The sequence below is a fragment of the Podarcis vaucheri genome (assembly GCF_965113315.1).
Source record: "Podarcis vaucheri genome assembly, chromosome: 9".
Lineage (NCBI taxonomy): Eukaryota > Metazoa > Chordata > Lepidosauria > Squamata > Lacertidae > Podarcis > Podarcis vaucheri.
The window spans coordinates 3,742,127-3,759,088 of NC_138767.1; the positions used below are offsets into that span (position 1 = coordinate 3,742,127).

A 16,962-nucleotide genomic window follows, 5' to 3' on the forward strand; every position below is an offset into this window, starting at 1 on the left:
AATCTTGGAACTTTCTTTCACCTATGTACTGCACTGATCTCAGCATGAATGATTTTGGCAGAAGCCATACCTCAAGTTCCAATTCTTCATCCAGTGAGGGCCAGAACATCATTTTCAAAACCATCCAAGGTGACAGCCACCCCTTCCTCTTGTGGGGGGAGGGAATCAAGTTTAGGTGCACTGTGTGAAAAAGCACTCACCTCCCCGAACTTTCCAACGCCAGATTAATGGGATAAAAGAGATTAAAAACTTTAATCTCCAATGTGCATCACTTTCCACATGCTTACACTGAAATGCATTTGCCATTTACCCTGTTCAGAGAGATCATTTGTAGGCTAACCAGCCTCCTAACCAACATTCTTAACTCTAATGCATAAATGGGTTAATATCATAGCTAATTTGTCCAGCCAGGCTTACTTATTTCCACTTACTTTACCTTGGGATGAAATGGGTAATCAAGCCTACAGTCCCCCCCCCCAGCCTACTGAGAAGCTCAGTGTGTAAAGAGGTTGGAGGTGGTTGCTCAAGCTCATGCCGCATGGCTCCCACAAGCCACTCTTGAATTCCTGTATCAATAATTCAGAAACTTTTACTACCTTGTAACTAACCCCGTGTTTTACTGTCCATGCTTGTGGAAAAGCACATGAACCTGACCTTTGTATTTGGAAGTAAACCATTTCAGGAAGTCTCATGCGAATTTATGCAGCTATCTCATGCTATCTAGAGTTGAGCCAAAGTTCATGCCGTGAAGTTAGCTTAGGATTGCCATAGGGTTACCTGGACATATAAGGAATACTGCAGCTGACAGCAGTGACCAGGCATAAAATCGGACAAATAGCCAGGAAAATCTGGGTGTATGGCAGCCTATGTTGGAAGTGCTGTTTTTGCCATTTCCCTCTCCCCAAAATTACACAAAACAGCCCTTTTTTTTTTGCATTTTTGCACAATAAGCTCAACAACTTTGGGCAAAACTGATAAAGCTGCCATAGCATTTGAACACAACTAAGATAGGAAGAAGGTTACTCAAACAAAGCTATTTATGCTATGTCTGCTCCTAAATCATTTCCTCAAGCCTTTTTATATTGTACATTCCTCAAGCCTTTATAATGTACATTACAGCGGTACCTTGGTTGTTGAACAGCTTGGCTCCCAATCAAATTGGCTCCCAAACACTGCAAACCCGGAAGTAAGTGTTCCAGTTTGCAAACATTTTTTGGATGCCAAACTTCCGACACGGCTTCCTGGCTTCGAATGACGGGTAGGACGCTCCTGCAGCCAATTGAAAGCCGTGCCTTGGTTTTCAAATGGTTCCTGGAGTCGAACGGACTCCCAAAATGAATTAAGTTCAACAACCAAAGTACATATGCACTCTCTCTCTCTCTCTCTCTCTCTCTCACACACACACACACACAGTGAAACAGTGATTCCTTAACTGCTTTAAACAATCAAGGTCAGGTATGAAGGAATTAGCATTATAATAACATCTTCAGAGTTGCCTTATTAGTCTTTCTAGAGCAAAAACAATACATATTATTTGGGCAGCTTAAAGACTATCAAATTTATTGTGTTACTGTGAACCACACAACACTTTAAAAGATGCCTGTAGAGTTCTATAGTGGGATTGTAGAGAGGTAGATCAGAGGGATAAGAAATGCAGGTAAGTGCATTGTTATAGAAACTCCCTCTAACAATTATATTAACTGGGAGAGGGTCTCCATAGCAACACTGCCTATGAATTGCCCATTGTGACTCTGCTTTAAAGTAAGGCATTGACTTCACTGTCTACTTTATACTCCCACAGGTTGTGGAAAAAATAAGAAACCAGTTCAATGGCTCCTAAAAAGCCACCAGGTAAATCCTTTCGGTTACTATTTTCTCTTCACAGGAACACAGAGATCTGCTGACTTGATATGTTCCCTCCAGTACATTGTACTGTAGACAATTGACAGAGCTGAAATATTTCGGGCTGTTGCTCGATGTTTATTTTTATGTTGATCATCTCATCTCATCATATAACATTACTATACTCATCCTGTCTTTATATAGATAAGCCAGAGAAAGCTGAACCACCCGCAGGAGACAAGGCCGCAAAAGCACCAGGTCTGTATGCTCATTAGCACATGGAGGAGGAAGGAACACTAAAGGAAAGTTGTGATGGGGAGTACCAGAGTGAGGACAAGCATTTTCTATAGGTCCAGGGCATCCACCAAGTCCAACTGAGGAGCAATGAACTTGAGCTTGTGTCCACCATCTGCTGCTGGCAGTGAATAGCCCCAGCTTGAAATGAAAGCTCTCCTTGATGTGCCCTCACCCTCACTACAACCCATCCACTGCGGCAGCCCCTTCCACTTACTTGATGGAGGGCAGCCAGATGGAACTCCACAACCCCAATCTTCCCATGAGTATGCTGTGTCCTTGTCCCAGGCCAGGGTAACAGACACACTGAGGGTGTCCAATCCACTCTGCTAGTTGAGGATCAACTTCTCTACGTGAAGTCTCTCCTCAGCTCTACCTATCACTATAAGAACATTATGCTTAGCAGGCAGAGTGGGACACTTAATCTCAGGGTCATGGGTTTGAGCCCCACATTGGGGAAAGATTCATGCATTGCAGGGGGTTGGACTAGATGACCCTCGTAGACCCTTCCGCCTTCGTCTATTATTCTATGAGAACATAGCAAGAGCTTGCTGGGTCAGACCAAGGTCCTTCTGGTCCCAGGTGATGTCTCTTCATGCTCCTGAGGCCTCCAGACAGGGAACATGGCCAGAAAAGTATCTTCAAGAAGCAATACTTCCATGCCAGGTTCCTTCATCCACTTTACCTTCCAAGGGTCTGCCCCCCTGGCATTTCACAGTGGAGCAACCCCCCACCATGGGTTTAGGAAGCTGACTGCCATATGTTGATCTAGATGGGTTGCCAGAGATCATAAGGAATTTCTTGACTGGGGTGGCACTGGGATGTTGTCTGTTGATGGCTAAAGCAGTATTTTCTCTCCTCCTGTCCATCAAGGAGAACTAACACCTTTGCAGGAAAAAGTGAAAAAGTTCTTCGAATCTTCATATTCCCTGTATGTTGGCGCAGTGCTTGTGATGGGCTCCGTTATAGGGGCAATAATGCTGAGCTATCTGTGTAAGTTCCAGTCTTCTAGGAAAATATAAAAGGGTAATGGGCAGAATTACAATTCACTCTTGCTTGCTTCATTTCAATGGAGACCTTTAAAAGGAAAGGATAGGTTCTGGTCTCCACTAAGCCCTTTCACCTCCTGATTTCAGTTGGTGAGATAAACATTTAATGTACTCTCTCCCATTGAAACCAGTAGCACCGTAGGCTTGTCCCTGAAGAAATGCTCAGAGACTTTTAACTCGTTTGTTAAAAAAAGGCAAAGGACTCCAGACGGTTAAGTCCAGTCACATAGAACTCTGGGGTTGCGGCGCTCATCCCACTTTACTGGCCGAGGCAGCCGACAGTTGTCCACAGACAGTTTTTCTGGGTCATGTGGCCAGCATGATTAAGCCACTTCTGGCGAAAACAGAGCAGAGCACGAAAACGCCGTTTATCTTCGTGCTGCAGTGGTACCTATTTATCGACTTGCACTGCATGCTTCCAAACTGTTAGGTTGGCAGGAGCTTGGACTGAGCAATGGCAGCTCACCCCATCATGGGATTCGAACCGACGACCTTCCAATCAGCAGGCCAAGGCTCAGTGGCTTAGACCACAGCACCACCCGTTTCCCAACTGGTTCTTCTGGGAGTTCTTCTGGAATGTGCCTTGCTCCTTTGTACTCAGGCAATTAACCCCTTCCTTGGATGAGCACACTGCAACCTCTACCATCTGTTGTGGCCTAAGGTCCTCAAATCTGAGAAGTACCCAAAGCAGCTACACTACCTCACCGATGAAGCAGGTTTGGGGCCAGACTGTTGCTTTTGGGAGCCTGTAGAAAACTTTCCTAATGTTCATGGCCCAGCGTAAATATGTGCATTCAGCTGTTCCTTTCTTGACAAATCTGGACTGTGAGAGTGGGGTAGACCCGACCCTGGTCAGCCAAGCCAAGCCCACCTGGCAGCAGCTATCCTGCTACTGAAAGTGACTCAGTCAGGGGGAGGCAGGGGCATTCCGTTGGGGGGGGCAGCTGCACTGGGTGTCATTCCAAAGGGGGAGGACAAAATGCCAACCCCCAATCAGCAGTGTCTCCCTGGGCGCGCCCTACTCACTGTGCACCGACCCCAGCGGTATGCATCCCCCCAGGAAGCACGCCACCCCTACGGGTGGCATTCCATGCCCCCGGGGTGCGTGCCATGACCTCCGGGACACACACGACGTCCCCCGTGGGTGGCACACCCCACCCCCTGGGACGAGTGCCGCTCCAGGTACCGGAGCAGGTTGCTTCACCTCTGGGGGAAGGAGAGCTTCGCAAGGCTGAAATGCTTTCTTCAACTCCCAAGGGTATCGAGAGGCTGGAGTACCCACAGACGTCCTGGAGAACACCTCTGTCAAGTGTCAGGTGGAGGGAGGAGGGGATTCTAGGTCTCGATCTCCTTGTCAAGATGAGGGAGCCATCATGTCCATCTCCTGTAAGGGCCTGGCACCTCTGAAATTCAGAATACACACACCCCCACACACTCATTCCTATATCCATCTATCTATGAAGATATTGGGCTAAGGACTCTAAATTAGATCTTGAGGCTTGAAAATGGACCTTCCTAGAGGAGAAATTCTTCCTTTACGAATTTTGGGAAGTACATTACATATTGGAACTTTTACGACAGAAGTCTCATTCCAAATGCAACTTAATCCCTTCCAAAGGGGTGCTGGGGGAAGCAAAGCTATTCTCCCACATGTGTTGAACAACTTTCCCCATCATCACCTTTAGATGTTAAGGAAGTGCAAAGGAGAGCCATATTTGAAGAAGGAACGACAAAGATTGTGCAAATGATAGAAGACACCTTTCCGGATCTTTTTGAGGCAGATGGTAAGTCCTATGTTACTTTTTGTCTGCGCAGGAGTCCTTCCACAGCCCACCATTTCTTCTCATTACTCAGTTCAGGGAAGTCGAAGAGGAATGGGTGAGTTGGAAGAGATCACAAGGGTCTTCTAGCTCAACCCCATGCAGTGCAAGAATCTTTCACCCAATGGGGGGTTCAAATCCACAACCCTGAGATTAAGAGTCTCATGTTCTACTGACTGAGCTATCCAGAAGCTCCAGGAAAGGACTCCAGCTGAGTGGACGCGCAAATGCCATTGTTATTGCTGTGTTATAAAAGGCCCCAGGTTCAATTTTCAGCATCTCTAGGCAGAGGTGGGAATGACCTCTTTCAGAAGTCCTGGAGAGCCATTGCTAGTCAGCATAGACAATTCTCATCTAGATTAATGAATGGTCTGATTCTGTATAAGGCAACTTCCTAGGTTCCTATATATGAAAGGTAAATATTAGATTTTGAGAAACATGGCTGTTCAGTATCTGTGCATGGCTGTTTGAGATTCTTCCCAAACTCAATTGTTGCCACTCTCTTAGATATCACAAAATTCAAGAAAGCTGAGAATATATCTGCGGCAATATCCGAAGAGAAAAAGAAAATCAGTGAACTACAGCAGGCTATTAGTAAGTTACTCGGAAACCACTTTTATTGGCCAAGGTCAAGGTGCCAGAACCTTTGAGGCAGTAGACGATTTCAGAACCATTGGGATGAACTTCTCTTTTCCATTACAGGCTAGAATGGCACATTCTGGTGCCAATCCCGTTTTGAAATATCAGTCAGATTATGGAAACATAGAATGGGTAGCTGTCTTCAGGTGCTTTAACTCTCTTCAGGTGCTTTAAATGAGCACATGTGCAGAGGGCTGTAGGGATGAGCATACTGTTAGTATCTTCGCTCACAGTCAGAGGTACCTGGCCTCCCCCGAGGCAATTGAGCGAGATACTGTGTTTACCTTCCATCTGCGACCCCGGCAGGCTAGGTAAACAAACCCGGCGATTCTTCTCATTAGACGTGAGATAGAACACACCCTCTGCTTCTCTGCTTCTCTCTCCCTCCCTGCATTCTCCTAGGGAGGGGAAATGAGACAGACAGGAGTCCTTTTTACATGTTTATTCCTGTCACTCATCAGTACATAGAAATGCGACTGTTCCCTTCAGTCTCCATCAGAAGAGACTCAACTCCTCCCCTGTACTTCCAGCACAGGTCATATGACACTCTGAGCTAACATCCGGTGCTCAGTACAGAGAATAGGCTCCACCTTTTCTCCAACAGTACATCTGCAAACCACAACATCCTGTTTTGCATTCCAGCCATCTGGAGCTGGCTTTTGCCTTGGTGCTTTTTCCCAACACATACTAGCTCTGGCCTACTAGGGCTCTTCCCTGTGAAATTGCAGGGTGACGGTCTCAAGCTGCGAACCAGCAACATAGGGAAGGTCACAAGTTCTCTGTGTACTATGTACAAGTTCTCTATCAGGTACAGGATTTTAAATAGTATGGACACAGTCAAAAGGCCATGATGTTGAGCCTATGAGGGCAACAGCTCCATTACAGTGGAAACCTAGCCAGATGGGCGGTGTGTGTGTGTGTGTGTGTGTGTGTGTGTGTGTGTGTGTGTGTGTGTATATATATTTGCTTATATATATATGCTTTCGTAGATTTTCACGGGTACAGGAATGCAGGTTTTGGTGTCTTCGGGTGTCTTCCCGTGTAAGAGTCGGGGTGTCTGTGCGACGTTTCGACGAGGTCTCACTCGTCATCTTCAGGCTGGTGCTTTCGGCTTCTTGTTACTGGAACAGAGCAGAATCTGGTGTTTGAGTTCCTATAAATACTGTTGAGGGGTGTGGTGTATAGCCTCCAACGTTCTGGGCAGAGAGGAAGTTCCTAGATTAGTGTGCCTTTTCTTCTTTTGTTCCTTAATTACTTGAGGGATATCTTGAGTGATTTCATGAGTGATATTCTGAATACCACTGGGTGGGTCATTAAGTGTAGATTAGTTGCTAAAGCTTTCGTGTCTTGACCTTTTGAGCTTGTGAAGAGTTTTTCTGAGAAGATGGCTGTGCTGCATTTAGTTGTGCTCTGGCTTGGCTTCGTGTATAGGGGCGAGCTGTGGTTTTGTGCCTTGTGCCAGCCAGATCTGTGTAGGGATTGCAGGGGGGTGCAGCATCCGGAGGTGCCACTATAGTTTGGCTACTGGATGGAGTCTGTAATATGTCTGTGGAGAGGGTCTGGGTTTGGGTCTGGTGTGGTTGATTGGTGACGGCGTTCTGTGTGCCTCTGGTTCTGGTGTCGGTTTTTGTGGGGAGGGCTAATTTCCAGATGTCTGGCAGGCGGGACGTGTCGTCACGCTTGTTCATGTTGTGAGGGTGTGAAGCCATCGAGATAGAGAAACACCCTCACAACATGAACAAGCGTGACGACACGTCCCGCCTGCCAGACATCTGGAAATTAGCCCTCCCCACAAAAACCGACACCAGAACCAGAGGCACACAGAACGCCGTCACCAATCAACCACACCAGACCCAAACCCAGACCCTCTCCACAGACATATTACAGACTCCATCCAGTAGCCAAACTATAGTGGCACCTCCGGATGCTGCACCCCCCTGCAATCCCTACACAGATCTGGCTGGCACAAGGCACAAAACCACAGCTCGCCCCTATACACGAAGCCAAGCCAGAGCACAACTAAATGCAGCACAGCCATCTTCTCAGAAAAACTCTTCACAAGCTCAAAAGGTCAAGACACGAAAGCTTTAGCAACTAATCTACACTTAATGACCCACCCAGTGGTATTCAGAATATCACTCATGAAATCACTCAAGATATCCCTCAAGTAATTAAGGAACAAAAGAAGAAAAGGCACACTAATCTAGGAACTTCCTCTCTGCCCAGAACGTTGGAGGCTATACACCACACCCCTCAACAGTATTTATAGGAACTCAAACACCAGATTCTGCTCTGTTCCAGTAACAAGAAGCCGAAAGCACCAGCCTGAAGATGACGAGTGAGACCTCGTCGAAACGTCGCACAGACACCCCGACTCTTACACGGGAAGACACCCGAAGACACCAAAACCTGCATATATATATATATATATATATATATATATATATATAATTATTATTAATGTCTGGTTAATCCCATAGTCCTTTGAGGACTGGTGCATTAGCATGTCTGTTGAGGCTTTTGTCCTGAGGGCCAAATACTGAACCTGACTCATGACTCAATTACCAGTCCCCACATGTCCTCCTTTTCATGCTAAGGGAATTCATCCTGAGCCTGTGAAGTAAGAAAAAAGTATTTTCTTTCCCATCATGTCAGTACTACAGCTTTTGTTTCCTATATTTTCTTTCCTACTGTTCAAATGGTGGGTCGTTCTAGGTTTTTTGGTATATACTCTGTACTCAAAAACAGTTCTGAAACTGTCTAGAAGGAATTGGCTACAGCAAGGTCAAATTTCACAGGAGACCTGGTGGAGCTCCCTTGCACCTCTCAGTCTGTGCTAGTGAATTTTTAATGGATGCAAAAAGAGAAAGAGGGAAGGAAATGAATGGTACTTCTCAGACCAAATAAGCCATGCGCAGATCCCTGAGCAAAGAAGTTATATGCTGACAAGGCCTCACTCCTGTCAGCAATCATGCTGCAGCATTCAGCACCAACTGCAGGTCAAGCACGAGGGAAGCCTAAAATAGAGCATTCTGCAGTAATCCAGTCCTGAAGTGAGCAAAGTATGAACTGTTGTGGCAAGGAATCTTGGTTCAGGAATGACCAGACCTGTTGAACCAGCTGCAGCTGGTAAAAGCCACTTCTAGCCATTGGGGCATCTACCACGGCCCTCTCTACCTTCCCCCAAAAGGGAACATTGGCAACGGCCCACACCTGTTCCAATCCAAAGGGTCCAGAGCTGCTTTCTTTAGGAGTGGTCACACCAATGCTTCTTTCAATGAAGCAGGGACCACCCCCTGGGTTCTTCAACTGGAGATGCAACATTTGGAGAAACAAATGCACTCTGAAGTTGAGCAACTTTATCCTTTAAGTGCGTAGCCAGTGGGTCCTAGTGGGTCTTTGAGGACAATGCTAGATTTTCTTCAGTGGGGGTGGTTCCCCCACCCAAGCTGCTCCCAAGGTTCCCCCTAATATCAGTGTTTTAAACTCTGCAGAGTCCTACAAGCTGGCTTCTACTACAACCTCACTTGTCCTTTCTCTCTTTTTGTTCCTCTCACATTCTGGGCATTGCTCAAAGGTGACATTCACCACAGGTTACGTGAGGAATGGATTGTTTGGCATGGAGCCCTATATATATTTGACTTCATTGCCACCCCAAGGACTTGGAAACAGTGCATACAATACTGCGAAAGGATGAAATACGAAACAAAATTGTTATGTGTTGAAAGTGATGAGGAGCAGGTGAGCAGATCATGCAATAAATTCTTAAGGGACAATGGAGGAGTGTGACTTTGGGGGTAGATTTCAGCATCTGCCGTGGTTGTAGAGACTGATAAGGGACAGACATGAGACCTGGGAAACCGGGATTTGAATCCCCACACTGCCATGAAATAATTAAAAAGCATACTAACAGACAGCCTAATAATAAAACAATCATAATAACAGTCCTCTCCCCCACACTTTTACAGGCTATAGATTACTTTACAGCCTGGGGAAAGAGGAATGGTTTTGCCCGTGCCTAAAGCATGTAATGATGGCGCCAGAGAAGCCTCTCTGGGATGAACATTCCATAATTGTGAGCCACCACAGAAAAGGCCCCTTCTCTTTTTGTAATCCTTCTAACCTCTCTGGGACATTGCGGAGGGCCTCAGATGACAAGCACGGGGTATGGTGGGTTCCTAAGGGGAGAGGCAATCCTTAAGGTATTGGCTCCTGAGCCATGTAAAGCTTTATAGGTCAACACCAGCACTTCGATTTGGACTACTAATCACCAGCCACTGCAGTTGTGCCCTGATTGGTGTTACATGCGCAAACCAGCTTGTTCTGGTGAACAATCTGCCCATTGCATTTCTTTCTTTTTTTTAAAGATATTTATTGAGATTTTAAACAGTAAAACCAACCTTCCAATCAAACCAAAAAAGAAACAACATTATCACACTCAAAGCAAAACAGATAAATACAATAAAAACATATACAAGGTAAAAAACAAAAAGAAAAAAAAGTAAGAAAAGACATAAAAAAGACATAAAAATCCAAATTTTTACTTATTGTTTTCATAACCCTTCTTCCTGACTTCCTCACATCTCCCTTTTCTGTGTTCCTTTTTACACAATCATATTCAGCAATATCTTACGCTCTTTCAAATCTTGATCTATATTATACATTTCAACTCATTGTGTCTCCAATTTTTCTCTTTATGTCCTTTTGATTACATTTGACACAGTGTAATCTAATTTTTTCGCCCTTGTCTTTTGAGACATTTGTTACATACTCCTTTTACTTATATCACTAATGCCCCATTGTCTTTATATCTTGCATCATTTTAGCATTCCAACATTTTAACATTCCAACATTTTACAATGTTTTTGCAAATAGTCTTTAAACTTCTTCCAGTCCTCTTCCACTAACTCTTCTCCCAGGTCTCGGATTCTGCCAGTCATTTCTGCCAACTCCATGTAGTCTATCACTTGCATCTGCCATTCTTCCAGGGTGGGCAAATCTTGTGTCTTCCAGTATTTTGCAATCAGTATTCTTGCTGCTGTTGTCGCATACATAAAAAAAGTTCTGTCCTTCTTTGGCACCATTTGGCCGACAATGCCCAAAAGGAAGGCCTCTGGTTTCTTAAGGAAAGTATATTTAAATACCTTTTTTAGTTCATTATAGATCATTTCCCAGAAGGCCTTAACCTTTGGGCATGTCCACCAAAGGTGAAAGAATGTTCCTTCAGTTTCCTTACATTTCCAACATTTATTATCAGGCAAATGATATGCTTTTGCAAGCTTGACTGCGGTCATGTACCACCTATATATCATTTTCATAATATTTTCTTTTAAGGCATTACATGCCGTAAACCTCACACCTGTGGTCCATAACCGTTCCCAGTCAGCGAACATAATATTGTGGCCAATGTCTTGCGCCCATTTAATCATAGCTGATTTGACCGTTTCATCCTGAGTGTTCCATTTTAACAGCAAGTTATACATTCTCGAAAGTACCTTAATTTTAGGTTCTAACAGTTCTGTTTCTAATTTCAATTTTTCCACCTGGAAGCCTACTTTCTTATCCATATTAAAAACTTCTCTAATTTGGTAGTAGTGTAACCAGTCTCGCACTTTATCTTTTAATTTCTCAAAACTCTGCAATCTCAATGTGTCTCCATCTTGTTCTACTATCTCCCAATATTTTGGCCACTTGGCCTCCATATTGAGTTTTTTCAGAGCCTTAGCTTCCATAGGTGACAACCACCTTGGGGTCTTGCTTTCTAATAAATCTTTATATTTTGTCCAGACACTAAACAGTGCTTTCCTGACAATATGGTTCTTGAATGCTTTATGAGCTTTAACCTTGTCGTACCACAGATATGCATGCCACCCAAACGCATTATTAAACCCTTCCAAATCCAAAATGTCAGTGTTTTCAAGAAGTAGCCAGTCTTTCAACCAGCAGAATGCTGCTGATTCATAGTACAACTTCATGTCTGGCAGGGCAAACCCCCCTCTTTCCTTAGCATCAGTCAATATTTTAAATTTTATTCTGGGCTTTCTGCCCTGCCAGACAAATTTAGAAATGTCTCTCTGCCACCCCCTGAAACAGTCCATCCTGTCAACAATCTGCAGAGTTTGAAACAAAAACAACATTTTTGGCAATACATTCATCTTTATAGCAGCAATTCGACCCAACAAGGAAAGCTTCAATTTTGACCAAATTTCTAAATCTTTTTTAACCCCTGACCAACATTTCTCTTAGTTGTCTTTAAATAGATTCAAATTTTTGGCCGTCATATTTATCCCTAGGTATTTCACTTTCTTTACCACATTTAAATCTGTCTCCTGAAACCTTTCTTCTTCCATTGTTGTCAAATTTTTCTCCAAGACCTTAGTTTTCTGCTTATTTAATTTAAATCCTGCCACCTGACCAAATTCTTGAATCAGTTCTAAAACTCTTTTCGTACTAGATTCCGGCTCTTGTAATGTCAAAACCAAGTCATCTGCAAAAGCCTTAAGCTTATATTGTTTAGCTCCGACCTGAATTCCTTTAATCAACCGGTCCCTCCTAATCATGTTCAAGAGCACCTCCAGGAACGAAATAAATAGCAATGGAGAGATAGGGCAACCCTGTCGTGTTCCTTTTTCAATTTTAAACTCTTCTGACACCACATTGTTAACTATCAATTTAGCTTTTTGTTCTGAATAGATTGCATCTATACCATTTTCAAACCCCCGTCCCACTCCCATTCCCTTAAGATTTTTCTTCATAAAATTCCAAGAAATATTGTCAAAGGCCTTCTCCGCATCAATGAAAATCAAAACTGCTCTTGTGTTGATATCCGTTTGTAATAACTCCAAAATGTCAATAATGTTCCTTGTGTTATCAGACAAATGTCTGCCTGGGAGAAAGCCTGCCTGATCTTTGTGTATCACTTCATTTAACACTCTTTTTAATCTGCTGGCTAAAATATCTGCAAAAATTTTGTAATCCACATTTAAAAGGGAAATGGGACGGTAGTTCTTAAGTTGTGTCTTTTCAGCTTCCGATTTTGGTATAAGAGTGATGAAAGCTTCTTTCCACGACTCCGGTGGCTTCTTCTCCTCCATAATCTCATTGCACACCTCCTTTAATGGTTGAATTAAATAGTCCTTCAAAGTCTTATAATATTTAGAGGTTAACCCGTCCGGCCCTGGAGATTTGCCCAGTTGCATGTTCTGAATGGCACCTTCAATCTCCTGTTCTGTTATCTTAGGATTCAATATTGTCTTGTTTTCTTGAGATAGTTCTTGTAGTCCATTAGTTTTTTAAAATTGGTCTATATCAGTCTCTTTCTGCGGCCCCTGAGTGTAAAGTTGTTTGAAATATCTCTGGAAGCATTTTCTAATCTCCACAGGATTCTGAATGTTTCTCCCTTCAACCTCAAGATTAGTAACCGTATTCAGCTTCTGTCTTTTTTTCAACTGCCCTGCCCATTGCATTTCTGCCAGCTAAAGTTTCCTGCTCCTCAGTGAGACCAAGACCTAGGTATTTTTGCTCCTTCGTTTCCCCCTTATCTAGACTTTCTTCTTTTCTGTGATGTAGGCCTTTGCTGTAGCCATAGTGAAGCCCAGACCGACCGATTATTTTATTGGAATTTCCATGGTAGGCTCAGATTGGCGCTGCTATCAAAAGGGCTTTCGCCTGGATAAACTGTAAGTCCAAACTCCTCCTCATCTGGGAACTTTCATAACCACTAAGTATTTGAAGAGAGCCAAGATGTTTCTGTGTTTATATTGTTCTTTATGATGGTTTAATTTATAGACCAATTCGTTTCCAGAGAGCTTCAAAGTGGTTTACAAAATACAAAAAGAATTGCACATGGTTAAAATAGAAAAGAACAAAATCCACAGCCAGGAAAGGTGTGATTAAATGAGCCTCTCACACCACCTTTGTTGCCCAGCTGCAACACAACAACCCTGGAGGGCAACCAGTGGGATTCACTCTCTGGTCGTTGCTGCCACCACCCTTCCACTTCCTCCAGCAGTCCAGAGGGAAGGGACCTGGGGTGCACCAAAGCAATTGCTTTTCAAGCTTCTCAGATGCTTTACCAGGCATGTCCAAAGTCAGGCCCAGGGGCCTAATCCAGCCCGCCGGTTAGTTTAATATGGCCCATGCAGCAGTTTATTTTCTGGGGTAAAATCCTTAAAAAAAGGTAAACAACTTCAATCAAAAAAAAAAAGACAACTTTGGTCGGTCCTCACGCACGTTCACTTCATCAAATCCGGCCCTCTTTGAAAAATGTTTGGACACCCCTGCTTCAATCAGAGTGCAAAGGCAGCCCATACTCTGTGTGTTGGGAATTCTAGAAGCCAAGACCCAAGTGTGGGGTGAGTACTCTTTTGAAATATACTCAGAGTCACAAAGTGATTTCATGCTCTTTATTCAGCTCATAGTGGTGAGGAGGAATGAATGAAAGTCCCCTCAAAGTATCTGCTTTATATACATTATTTACACAATGGGCTGCACATGATTGGTTAATTCTGGAATTCTACTGTAAGCCAATCATGTTGTGGATTCACTTATATCTTGAGCATGATTGGGTGGTTCCTGCCAACCAATCATACTGCTGCATTGTTCTTGGACCAATCAGACTGCTGCATTCTGAATCCTATTGTTCTAGGACCAATCAGACTGCTGCAATTTGGATCCTATTATTCTAGGACCAATCAGACTGCTGCAGTTTGGATCCTATTCAACACAGTACATAACATCTTTGATGAGAGAACCCCAGCAGAGATTTAAGATAGGAAAAGATGCAGCAAATAAAAGTGTGGCAATGTTGGCTGTAAACCCTTAAAAATGTCCTCTTTCCAGTGTACTCCAAAGTATCCCACTTTCAAAGGTTCTTCCCAACTTCCCTAGCACAAACATAGAGCACACATTTAGTAAGTCATAAAATGACTTTCTGCTTTCAAATCAGATGCTCTGCTACTGAGCTGTGGCACTTGCCAATGGTAGACACCCCTCCCACAACCCCTGTTCCCTCTCTGTCTTCTGCTGCTTTGTTCTCTGAATGGACAAAAGACAAAGACTGGAAAATGCTACTATCAAATTGCCTGGTGGACCTGATTAGGACCGTCCTCTTGCAAAAGGAGTGTATTAGGATTGCCCTCTCTGTAAGCTGTGTGTGCTGGGCCCGGGGGTAACCCGAGCAACGCGGTCCAGGTCCAGTCCCGAATCAGTCTGACAGGCCAAGGCAGGACACGAGGCAGGAAACCAGGCAAGGTCAGGTTCCAGCAAACAGCAAAGTTGCTCCCACAACCTGGGGTGGGGTCTGACAGCCTTTTTTCTTTGTCAGGGTAACAGCCAGTCCTGATCCCCCGGTGACTCACCTCTCTGTCTTGCCCAAAGGCAAGCACTCCTCCTGCGAGTACTCAGGTCTCTCCTTCTCTCAGACCTTAGTCTCTGCATCTCGGGAGATGTCGGTGGGTTAATGGACCCAGGGACTGCCTCAGCCTCTCTTGACCGAACTGGTAGTGGAGCAGCTGTAAGTGATGGCCCAGCTGAAGGCAACGAGGTCATCCCTGCATCTGGAGCAAGGGCAGGCTCAGGCCACTGACACGGACCAGCTGGTGCTTGTTGCAGGAGAACCTGTGCAGACTGGGGCTCTTCAGAATCAGGCCCCAGACTAGGTTCAGATGCCACCTGAGGCAAAGGATCCAGTGCGGATTGATACTCCTCTGGTTCCGAGTCCGAGTCCGAGTCCCAGGCCATCACACCTTGCAACTTTGTCACAGGTGAGGCACTGCCTTGGAAAGGAGGTTTAGCCTGTATTTTTCCACTGGCCTGCAATCTTCCCTTCAACACTCCAAATAATCAAAATCCTACCATTTATTAATTTATAGGGTTTGCCTGCAAGAATATTTCCCCCTTTATTTTCCTGAGGAAAGCACAATAAGTGCTGGCTGGAGGTACGTGTTTCTGCAGGCTAGCACATGATCTGCATTCCAATCAGACACTAATGATAATAATAATAATAATAATAATAATAATAATAATAATAATAATACCCCACCCATCTGCTAGTTTCCCCCAACCACTCTGGGCAGCTCACAGCATATATCAAAACATAAAAAAGCAATCATTACAAACTTCTTGATACATGGAATAAAATGAGACTCATCTGGTGTTGGTGGTAGTGCAGAAAGTCTGTAAGCTCTGACTACAGGGTAGGGCATAGAGGCAGGGGAGTCTGCTAGACCAAAAGAGAATTCTTCTCTGAATGTTACTCCTCTGGGTTACTGCAGAAATAATAAGTGTGTGGAGGATAGGCAAGTATTTGATTCTAAGAGGTACACAATAAAATAAGTATTCAGACTGAGTAGTTTCTCCTCTCCTTTTCAGCTACTGGGATAGTCATCGTCCAAGAAATAAAGGTCCTGCAAAACCAGATTCGACCAACTGTGTCATCATCACAAGGGGCTGTGACAATATTTATGAGTGTTGGCATGATGTTTTGTGCCAAGGCCTAAAACGGTGCGTCTGCAAAAGGAAACCTATTAAAAAGTGGATGAAATAATTGATAATCTGCACTCTATACCACCTTGTCAATCCTGCTATACCGAGGCTGGAAAAGAGCCATTGTTTTACACCTGCAAAGGCTTAGATGGGCAGTGAAATAAAGTGTAGAATTCAGTCTGTGTACGTTTCAATAGATTAACTGTGTGTATCTACCTAGCAATGTTAGGACAGATAGATCTGGTTTCTAGTTTGTCCTTTTGATTACTGATATCTTGCAAGGACTGGATATTAGATCAAGGTTTATCTAAAGGATCACAGCCTTCTCTTTCCTGAAGCTTTTAGGGTAGAAATTGTTTATTCAGTTTTCTCCAGACTAGGCACTGTTTTCCTTTCGTGTAAAGACAGAGGCACAGGAGCTTGCATGCTAGAATAGTGTGGCAGGAGAGGGTGGGAAGTGTGGCAGGAAGATTCAAGGACAAAGAAACATTTCAGCATTTGAGTGTAGTATAGTCAAGTATTGTATCGTATTCACCGGGCTACGCACCAGGCTACGGAGGGTTGCACGGAGCTTCCTGAAGCCTGAAGAGTGAGATGGGTCGGTGCGCACCGACCCCTCTCGCTCTACAGGCTTCAGCGAAAGCCTGTATTCGCCCCATAGGACGCACACACATTTCCCCTTCATTTTTGGAGGGGGAAAAGTGCGTCCTATAGGGCGAAAAATACGGTAATCTAAAGCACTGAAGAAAACTAAAAATATTAAAAATTTAAAGAAGCAGAAGAAAACTCTCCGTGCACGTAAAAATCAATTACAACTTGATAGCAACGGATTC

At 44.2% G+C, this 16,962-nt stretch overlaps 1 protein-coding gene across 2 annotated transcripts; it reads left to right on the forward strand.

Annotated features, from left to right (window-relative positions):
• Positions 1-1,749: 1,749 nt before the first annotated feature.
• Positions 1,750-16,296, forward strand: LOC309540074 (uncharacterized protein). Of its 2 annotated transcripts, XM_082236730.1 has the most exons (8): positions 1,750-1,851; positions 2,047-2,100; positions 3,010-3,129; positions 4,871-4,969; positions 5,513-5,599; positions 9,222-9,385; positions 13,214-13,323; positions 16,016-16,296. In XM_082236730.1, the coding sequence occupies exons 1-8, from the start codon at positions 1,830-1,832 to the stop codon at positions 16,188-16,190; spliced, it is 831 nt and encodes a 276-aa protein (XP_082092856.1). In that variant the 5' UTR covers positions 1,750-1,829; the 3' UTR covers positions 16,191-16,296. The 2 variants fall into 2 exon arrangements, with proteins under 2 accessions (XP_082092856.1, XP_082092857.1); XM_082236731.1 differs by lacking the exon at positions 3,010-3,129.
• The last annotated feature ends 666 nt before the right edge of the window (positions 16,297-16,962 follow it).

Coding starts and splice junctions, on each gene's coding strand:
- LOC309540074 (XM_082236730.1), top strand. CDS start 1,830: ATGGCTCCTAAAAAGCCACCAG. Junction 1,852..2,046: donor GGCTCCTAAAAAGCCACCAG/GTAAATCCTTTC, acceptor GTCTTTATATAG/ATAAGCCAGAGAAAGCTGAA. Junction 4,970..5,512: donor GGATCTTTTTGAGGCAGATG/GTAAGTCCTATG, acceptor CCACTCTCTTAG/ATATCACAAAATTCAAGAAA.